At 49.4% G+C, this 10013-nt stretch overlaps 1 protein-coding gene across 2 annotated transcripts; it reads right to left on the reverse strand.

Annotated features, from left to right (window-relative positions):
* Positions 1-4964: 4964 nt before the first annotated feature.
* LOC147987364 (protein FLOWERING LOCUS T-like) lies at positions 4965-9699 on the reverse strand. 2 transcript variants are annotated; one of them, XM_087545252.1, is made up of 5 exons: positions 9686-9699; positions 5984-6164; positions 5800-5861; positions 5547-5587; positions 4965-5373 (listed from the first exon to the last, which is right to left on the reverse strand). In XM_087545252.1, exons 1-5 carry the CDS (start codon positions 9697-9699, stop codon positions 5147-5149), a joined length of 525 nt encoding a protein of 174 aa, XP_087401378.1. In that variant the 3' UTR covers positions 4965-5146. The 2 variants fall into 2 exon arrangements, with proteins under 2 accessions (XP_087401378.1, XP_087401379.1); XM_087545253.1 differs by lacking the exon at positions 9686-9699 and having other exon boundaries at positions 5984-6221.
* Positions 9700-10013: the final 314 nt, after the last annotated feature.

Here is a 10013-nt window from a genome sequence, read left to right on the forward strand (position 1 = left end):
CAAGGAACCTAATCATCTTAGCTACGCTCAGTTCGCTTCTATTTATTGTTGTTTCAAAGAAATGTACACACTTACTAATGAATACACAAGCATCTTCTTTAAATTGTGTGACCAATTTTTAAAAACTAAATGAACACGTTTAAAAATTATACAAAAAATGTTATTTAAAGTGATTGAACACCTTTTTAATTACATGAACATTTGGAAATTAATGCATTAAAATCTTGCACAATTTATCGGTAAAATTCACTTTATTAGGTGTACTCATGTTTTCAAAAACAACAACAAAAAATCCATCATAGAGGAACATATTTCTTGTAGTGCTTAAGAAAAATGTTCTCCTTCATATAGAAAAGAACTTCCCCTCCAAATACCCTACTTTGTGGTCCACTCAATGTTCTTCCAGTCCCTATTTCTTATCATTTTTTATCAATGGGTATACCTAAATACGTGACTGGTAAAATCCCAGCCTTGCAGGTGAAGATTTGTCAAGAGTATGTTGTTTTTTCTTAGTCTCCCCCGTATTACTTTACAGGACGTACCCAAATGGACTATCCCCTCGAATAGACCAAATATGTGATACGGTCTGCCTCATGGCTATCCTGAGATTACTTCTATCATAGGCCTTTTGTTCCACCCGCCTTGAAAATCCTACATCCTCAAGACTATAATTGCTGCCCTAGGGTTTTTAGACGGAGACCCACAAAGACCCGCTTTAGATATGTTTTTTTATACATGATTTTTTGGCCCACATCAGTACAGTTACTAAGCTCCCACGAATTCAAGGTCCCTGGTGAATCGAGGCTGGTTTTTATGGAGGACATCCCGATTTGGGTCAACCTGCTGTCGGATGTGGCGTGTGTATGCCGTGCACGCTCGAGGGATTTCCGGTTTTTTAGGGTCAACATTGATGCTTCTTATTTAGCCAGCATAGCTGGGAATGTCATCAGAAATTACAGAGAGAACAAAGTCTGGGGGAGACCCCAACCACACCTTACACAACTCATCACCTACACCTACTTTAGCTAACTTGTGAGCAGCAACATTGGCAGTACGACGAACCCAAGTCACGCGATACTCAGCCCGAGTATGCAACCGCTCCTTAATCTCCTCAATCCACGAACCAACAGCTGCCATGCACTTATGACGATCATTTAGCATTTGCACAACAGGCAGGCTGTCCAGCTCCAGATGGACACTTTGAAATCCTCTCTCAATAGCAAGGAGTAAACCACTTTTGCAGGCAAGGATTTCCACAGCCTCCGGGTCAACCGAGCGATTGAAGAACTGACGGGCACCTGCAAGAAAAGCACCCCCAGCATCACGAATAACCACTCCGGTGCCCCCCTTCTCCCCATTCCCAGTGACGGCACCATCAGAGTTGACCTTCACCCACCCCTGAGACGGAGGCTTCTATCGCTGCACGGTTCTGGCCTGCGGCACCCTCGCTGCGGCGTCGTGAACTTGTCTCCACTCAATCAAGTGGGAGTAGATAGACTCCATGATTTCATGTGGGGATGCCATCTTCTTCCCATCCCGCGCGTCATTACGAGCTACCCAGAGGCCATACACTGCTTGAATCATCACTTGTTTTTCCTCATCAGCCGCCTCCTCAAACCATCCAAGGAGCCAGTTTGCAAGCGCATTCTGGGAGTCCATAGGAAACGGTGGGAGTGCCATCGTGACGCCCTTCTCTGAATGCAGCTTCTGCCAGAACAATGACGAATGTTGACATGCCCAGAACCTGTGATAGATGGTTTCTTCCCTGCCGCATGCCACACAGAAAACACCCGGTTTGATCCAGCGTCTATGTAGTTCAGACCCCACTGCCAGACCATTACGAACAAGTCGCCACATGTGGATTTTAGCTTTCCCCGGAGCATTAGTACTCCAAATGCCAAGGTAACCTTTATGTCGCTGCACTGAGCTCGACGAGCCTGGCTGTCCAGCTCTCGCAAGTTTCCTCGACATGGCCGAGTGATAGGCAGACTTAACATTGAAAATTCCATTCTTAGTGTAGTTCCAGGCTTGGTAGTCCTCCACCCCCACTCCTCCAACAGCGATCTGCAGAATATCCCGGGCATCCGAAGGCGAGAACATGGCCGCAACTTTGGCCTCATCCCATCCATTTGCCTGATCTGAGAGCAGGTGAGCCACCTTAGTCGTGCCCGGGAGGAACGCTTGCCCCAGTGGTCTCAAGCAACCAGACCGCGGGATCCAGTTGTCATGGTGGATATTAATAGACGATCGATCCATCCCCTACTCGCCAAACCAGCCCTTCCCTCAGCAAGTCCCTTCTATGCAACAAGCTTCTGAACATGAAGGAAGCGTTGGCCGGGCAAGTAGCGGACATAATAGAACAGTCCTTGAAGTAACGAGCCTTCAGCACCCTCGCGACCAAAGAATTGGGCACCGTGAGGAGACGCCACGCTTGTTTTGCTAACAGAGCTTGGTTGAAAGCTTCGGGTTGTCGGAACCCCAGACCACCCTCACGCTTGGAGGTACACATTTTGTCCCACGCAATCCAATGCACCTTCATCTCACCATTCCTCGCACCCCACCAGAATTTTGAGGAGATAGAAGTCAGATTCCAACATATTTTCTTTGTGAGGTGGAAACAACTCATGGTGAGCGTAGGGGTAGCTTGGAGTCCGGATTTAACCAACACTTCCCTAGCCTTGTTTGACAAACCCTGTCCCTTCCATCCAGTAACCTTTCCCTTGGAACTCTCCATCACATATCTGAAAGCACCATCCTTCGATCTTCCCACTTGGGTAGGAAGACCGATATATCTCTCGCTAAGTGCCTCGGATTGGATGCCAATATCAGTTTTCAATTGGTCTTTCACATCATTCTGACACCCCCTCCCAAAGAAGATAGAAGATTTCTGCAGATTCACCTCCTGCCCCGAAGCACGCTCATATTTTCGAAGGATCTCCTTGAGAGCAGCCATGTTATCTCGTGAGCCTTCAAAAAAGACAATGCTATCATCCGCAAAATGAAGATGTGTGACATGGGGGCCAGTGCTCCCAAAAGTCACCCCTTTAATGATCCGGTCCTCCTAAGCTTTCTTCAATAAGGCAGAGAAGCCCTCAGCACAGAAAAGAAACAGGTAAGGGCTCAGTGGATCACCCTGTCGCAAACCCCGTGAAAGAAGAAAAGCTCTCGAAAAAACCCCATTAAGTTTGACACAAAAACATGCAGACGAAACACAACGCATGATCACCTCAATCCATTGGGAAGCAAAGCCAAACTTTCTCAACGTTTGTTCTAAGAAAACCCATTCGATCCTATCATAAGCTTTCATCATATCTAACTTGACCGCACAAAGAGGCTTCTTTCTCTTCTTGGTTCTGATAGCATGCACACATTCATAAGCCACAAGCACATTATCAGTCATGAGACGGCCCGGCACATAGGCGCATTGTTCCTTCGAGATAAGAACCGGAAGGATGTGTTCTCCATTTTCCGAGGGAACAAGAGCATAACACATTGTTATTCATTTGCCAATAACAACATGTATATTATGATTATTAAATGTTTAAGCCATGCACCGAGTACAATTCGGGCACAACTACGTACTACCGATCGAGATAGCAGAATTGCACATTAGTGTCTGGAGCAGCCATATATCTAGCTCACACACATTTATTGGTTTATTTGGCTCTACGTACGTACAAGCGCGCTCGCTCCATCCAAACGTACAGCCAGCCAGCTTGCTCAATTCATTGTCTCCTCCTCCCACGATGACGATGACCATAGCGCCTCGTCCGACGACTCGGGCGATCCTCCACCGGCCGCCGACAGCTACAGTTGCGACGGCGACCGGAAGGGGAAAGGGCCGGCGAGGAAGTGATGAAGATCCACTTTCTTCGGTTTAATTTCAAGTACTTAGATGTAGTTTAAAGTTGTCCGTCATTTGTGTGAACTCCGGCGGTCTCTTGAACATCCGTTCATAATCTTTTGGTGAACGTATTGTGCTTGCCTATGTCTATTTGATGATTTAAGTAGTTTGATTGACGTTGCATGGTTTAGTATGGATATGGAAGATCGGATATGAGATACACGGATGTGGATGACGCGATTTGAGGAGTCGCCGGCCAGCCCACGGACGCACCAGGACACGTCCGCGAGCGTTTGAGGGCCCGGATTTGCCTAATCTGGTTGTAGATGCTCTTATATAGTAGTGTGCTTCTCTTCTCCCTTGATGTAGTTGCTCCAAGTAGTGGGTGGTGTCTTTATTGTCCTTTGTGTAGCAGCTAGCTTCAGTCTGACGAGGTGAAGGAGGGTTTCAGCAGCCACCGCTCAATATTGATCTCCTTTTGTGTGGCGATGACCATTAGAGCCTAGATCTCCTTCACACAGTGGCACAGTTATAGGGGTGCCGTCGTAGGAAGATGAGATGAAGAAGGAAAAGTAGGCGATGTTGGGGGTTATTGATGAGAACATGGTCGAGTGAGGATGAGAATAGAGGAATGGATCACGATTAGAGTTACAAAGAGTTACAACCATGTCGGAAGATACATGGGATTGAGCATACAATCATTAAAAGATCTAGTAAAGAGTTGTATGCATTGTGTAGCAAATCACATGAGCAACTTTCAAGGATCGTCTACACATCTACGATAATATAGCAGACACTTATGAAGATCCATCCACGGTTATTAGACCAACATAGATGGCTCTGGGTGGTAAGTGGTATCCTTCGGCTATACTTTTGCGATCGGGTGGTTTTTTTCCTCACCATCCAATAGTTATTAGTACTTTCACAATCAACTTGGCACACACTCACACCCCCGGTTTGGCGAGGTTCTCCTTTCCGAGGGAACAAGGGCATAACATATTGTTTCACAATATAAAAATATATATTAGAGAAAGCATTATTCATTTGCCAACAACAACACGTATATTATGATTATTAAATGTTTAAGCCATGCACCAAGTACACGGTATATTCCGGCACAAGTAGGTACTGCCGATCGAGATGGCCAGTATTACACAGTGTCACAGTATGTGTATCTGAAGCAGCTATATATCTAGCTTACTACACATATTTATTCCTTTATTTATATATTTAGTGTGACACGTTTGGATGGAGCGATCGCGCGCTTGTACGTACTACGTAGTGCCAGACAGCTTGCTCGATTCACCTGTACCTCCGGCCACCGCAGCTGCCCTCCCTCTGGCAGTTGAAGTAGGCGGCGGCCACCGGAGCACCGAGGCCGTAGCACTCGGCCAGGTCCCTGGTGATGAAGTTGGAGCGCCACCCTGGCGCGTAGATGGCCTGCCGCGCTGCCTGCCGGAACACGACGAATGCCACACGGTGGATCCCCGCCGTCGGCCGCGGCTTCTCGTACGCCACCACCTCGGTTCCTGCATGCAGCCATGCACACACGCAAAAAGTTTGATTAATGGTTCCCACTTGACTATCTGTTTTTCGCTAGGAAAGGCAGTTGGAGAGAATAATTGACATGGTACATGTACTCTGTAAATTAGCTTCTTTTTGCGGAATTAAACCGAAGCAATTAGCTTAATCCGATTCTTACCGCGGCTCACGTCACCTCCATCTGGTATGTCTGTCACCATCCTGAATGTAGTCAAGAAATTAAACCGAAGCAATTAGCTTAATCCGATATACCAGTATATATAGCAGTACTAGTAAATATATACATACACTAATGATTATATATTTTTCTCACGAAATGGTTAGCACACAAAGTGCAAGCATGGCATGCACGACGAAAAACAAAGGTACCTAGCTAAGGGTAAAGCTAGCTAAATCAGCCAGCATGCACGTACCAATGGAGGTACTCCCGTTGGGAAGGGTTAGTTGGGCTGGGTACATCAGGGTCGACCATCACCTGAAACATGGCACATGCATGTCAGTCATGCAACGCATATGCATGTTAAAACTAACGACGTGCATGCATGCGTGATTTCATGCAACCAAATGATGCATGCGTGGAGACGTATGGCCACTCACGAGCGTGTAGAGTGACCCGCGGCGTCCTGTGATCCGCACCGTCGGCTGGTTCTCCACCTGCGACGGCCTCAGCTCGGACCCGTTGGTGATCTCCCTGTTGCCGTACATCACCCTCAGCTGCGCCGCCATGTCGAAGTAGTCGACCACGTCGCCGACGATCCTCCCCACGATCAGCGGATCCCTCGACGCCATGCTCGACTTAACTAACCTTGCTTATGTTTAGGTTAGATGCTTGAGTTCTGCCTTACGTGGAAGCTTGGTGTGGTATATGCAGCGGCGTACGTACTGCTATTTATAGGCGTCCCGGTGAAGTCCCCTCGCACAAGTTCTCAGTGTGAGCACGGCTCAAAAGATACGAGGTGTGGTGTGCCTTTTCGCCAATCCTAGACTGATCACAAGTACCTGAAAGATACCGGACTGTAAAAGTGTTGACGAGCGACATCGTAGAATCTGTGGCAGCTCCATCGGTTATGATCGGACGGATGACATGTTGCCGCCAGAGAGTTTGGATTGTGATCCGACGAATGAAACTCGTTGCCACTTTGCACCAAGTGGGATAGGGGCTTCTTGGAATCTGATAACTTTCTGCACTGGTACATCTCAATCTTTTAGGCCTAGATAGTGGAAAGGGGCCGTTTGGAGTTATAATCTGCACCTCGACAAAATCTGAAGCTACCGTGCCAAAAATAAAATACAATTCTTCTTTCTTCTTACAAGATACATCCAATACAACTACTGGAGTACATCTTCAACATTCTCCTGCTCAACATAGTGTGGAATACATTCTTGACAGGAAACTAGCGCTAAGGGTCAGCACAAGCCGTGTGGTAGCTGAATGCAAAAATAACGTTGGGGTTTTGGCTCGCAAGTCACCACCAAATCTGTTGTTCTCCAAAATGAAATGGCCTGGGAAACCCCTGCACCGATAAGGACTTTGAGTTTTTCTATGCCTCTATGACTATCACAGTGGGAGATGGCGCCAAAACGCCTTTTTGGGACTCCCCGTGGCTTCTTGGTTGCAAACCCAAAGATATTGCACCGCTCATCTTCGAGGCCTCGAAAAGAAAAGAATTGGAAGGTCCTGAGGCCCTCAAGGGGAACGCTTGGATCCTCAAGATCAACCAAGTCGCGGTTGTCTCCTCCGCCCACATTCGGGAATTCTTCACTATTTGGATGCTCCTAAATGATGTCCACCTGAAAAACCTGAACGAACTCCCCCGCCCACCCCCGCGTCGCCCGTGTCTGGCGACACGGGGGAAACCCTCGCCGCCGTCGAGAGCTCCCCTCCGCCACCAGTACACCCGCTGCGCCGCCGCCGGAGGGACGGCCGGCGAAGCCGCGCCGCGCCCGGGGATGGCGGCGGCGGGGCGATTTCGTTCCTGCACCGGCACCCCCGCCCCCGCTGCAGTCCCTCTCCTCCGTTGCCGCCTCCCCGCATCGCTGCCGCCGGTCGGCCGGTGCGGCTGCACCGGGCCTGGGTTGGCTGCGGCGTGTGTGGCGGATGCGCTCGCCCCCCTCCGCACCCCCTTGCGCTGAGGACCCTCCCTCCCGCCGGCCCCCAGATCGGATCTGGCGCGCCGCGGACTCCCTCCCCGTCCAGCTGCTGCACCGCGTCCTGCCATCCTGCTCGGCGGCGCGGCCGCGCCCGCGTGCTCCTCCCCCGTCCGCCTCTGCCACCCCACTGGTGCAGCCCCCCTTCTTGCTGTTGTCCGTTGGGTTGGCAAGGCCCTTGGGGGAGTTGGCCGGGGCTCGGTCCTGCCTCGGTGCAGGCCACCCTCCGTCCTCGACGGCGTCTCTTCCGAGCTACGGTGACGACCCCTGCTTGTGTGTGGTCACGGCAATCCTCGACCAGTCCGGTGTAGTTTTCGCAGTGGATCTTTGTCGACACCGCTCCGGTCCCGACGTCCATGGACCTGCGTTCTCCAGTGTCCTTGGTCTGCCGGCGTCCTTTACCAGCGCGGTTTCGGCCCCGGTGCACCAACGGCTGCGTCCCTTCCAGCCTCGGTTCGCCGGAGTTCGGGTGGCTTCGCCTCCGGCAGCACGGATCCGCGTTCTCTTCCGGCTCCGGATTGCTGGTTGCGTCGGCTGCCTTCCTTCCATCCACGTCGGCTCTCTACACCGCTGCCTCTCCGATCCCGTCCACCTACGAGCCATGTCGGCTCCAAAGCTTGTGTTTTTGTTGGCGGCAGGTGCAGCCCCACCCCCGTTCCTAGGTTTCAGTCGATGTGCAGGTTGGCTCCGGCATCTTCGGATCTTGACCTGGTGGCTTTGGGATCACTCGGACTCAGGCCAGGCGAAATCCATGCTCGGCTTGCCGATGCTGGCAGCGACGACGCTCGCGGGTGTCGTTTTCCTTTCTGGAGGCGCTGCCAAGGCCTTTATCCGTGCCCCTCTACGAGCATCAGGGGAAACCCTAGGTCCGGTTCACCGGATCGGATGGCGGCGGCGTCACTACGTCGTTCCCCCTTCTTGAAGGCGTCATCTTGCTCGCTCGTGGTGTCCCCGGTGTTGGATTTGAAGATGTTTGACGTCATGCTGCTTCGGTCTGCTCCTCTAGTTTTAGGCTTGGTGGGTTTAGTTGTGTTCCTTACTCTGTTCGGGCTGAGCACCCTGTCTCTCTATGCTCCGGGCACCATGTTCATGCCTCTGCGTTCATGTCATGAGTTGTACCCCTTGTTGTACTCATTCTTCTCTTTCTATCAATGAAAAGATACGCAATCTTTGCGTATTCGCAAAAAAAAATGATGTCCACCTTCATGAGCAAATCGAAGATACCATCGTCTGGAAGCACGCGAACGATGGGATATACACGGCGGTCACCGCACACAAGGCTCAATTCTAGGCTTGAGTCCTTCCCCTTTTGACTGTATGGTTTGGAAGGCATGGGCACCTCCAGATGTTATATTCTTTGCGTGGTTGGCAATGCAAGATAGGATTTGGACAGCCAATCATTTATAGCAATGAGGTTGGCCAAATTGTGGCCTCCGCAAGCTTTGCAATAGGGAGCAAGAAACGGGTGCCCACATTTTCTTCAAGTGCTGCTTTACGATTCGGATATGGAAGTCTCTCATTGAGAGGCTTGGTCTCGCACACATGGATACATCCGAGTGGCACATGGATGAATCCTTCTACGAATGGTGGGACAAGAGAACTGACAATCGCAACCCCAATCGGCAAGCTTTGACTTCTCTCACCATGCTTGTCTCGTGGACCATTTGGAATGAAAGAAATGCACGGGTATTCCATCATAAGAGTGTGCCAACGACCGTCCTACTCACCGCCAAGCTTTTGGTGACCGTGGGCGCAAAAAAAATTAGGAGATATTCTTGTGGGCGAGTAATTCCCATGCTGTACCTGTGGGTGTTGTAAAACTCTAAACTCTATTCTCTCCTTATTTAATAGATGAGGCAAATCTTATGCCTCCGTTTAAAAAATGAAATATTGAGAAATCAATTACCATCAAGGGGCATACAAACATATCTACTAACCTCTATGCTATTCCATATGACGCTGATCATCCTGTTACACGTTACAATTTCTCAGGCATGCCTATCTCTCAGGCAACTGAGATTTTGCTAGATCTTAGTGAATATGGTACAAAATTAAGCTAGCAATCACCATCAAAATAGCCCTAGCAAAATTCAGCAAAATGGATCCAATGGGCTATGTGCTCGACTGGGGTTCAATAAGTTCTTAGACAACCGAGAATTCGGCATCCTGTAGTTCTTTCAATAGTACACAGCAGCACAAGTTTTGACATGACGATATTTCTAATGGCGCGCCTATGATACACTCTATTACATATGATACATTCTATTACATACGGGACGGCCGAGGAAATCGTGAGCCATAAGCCTAGAGGAAGAACTGTTTGTGATGCATGTTCGTCTATGATTGTGCTTTAAAATGGGTCTTGTGTGAGAAATTGTCTCTCATGGTTTTATCGGCCACTTATAATACAATTTGAATGGGTTAATTTAGGGACCTCATGTGGGCGACCGTCTTTGCTTCCTAACTACCTTTGATGGCT

The sequence above is a fragment of the Triticum urartu genome, chromosome 2A, assembly GCF_056163025.1.
Source record: "Triticum urartu cultivar PI428250 chromosome 2A, HENAU_Tu73, whole genome shotgun sequence".
Taxonomy (NCBI): Eukaryota; Viridiplantae; Streptophyta; class Magnoliopsida; order Poales; family Poaceae; genus Triticum; species Triticum urartu.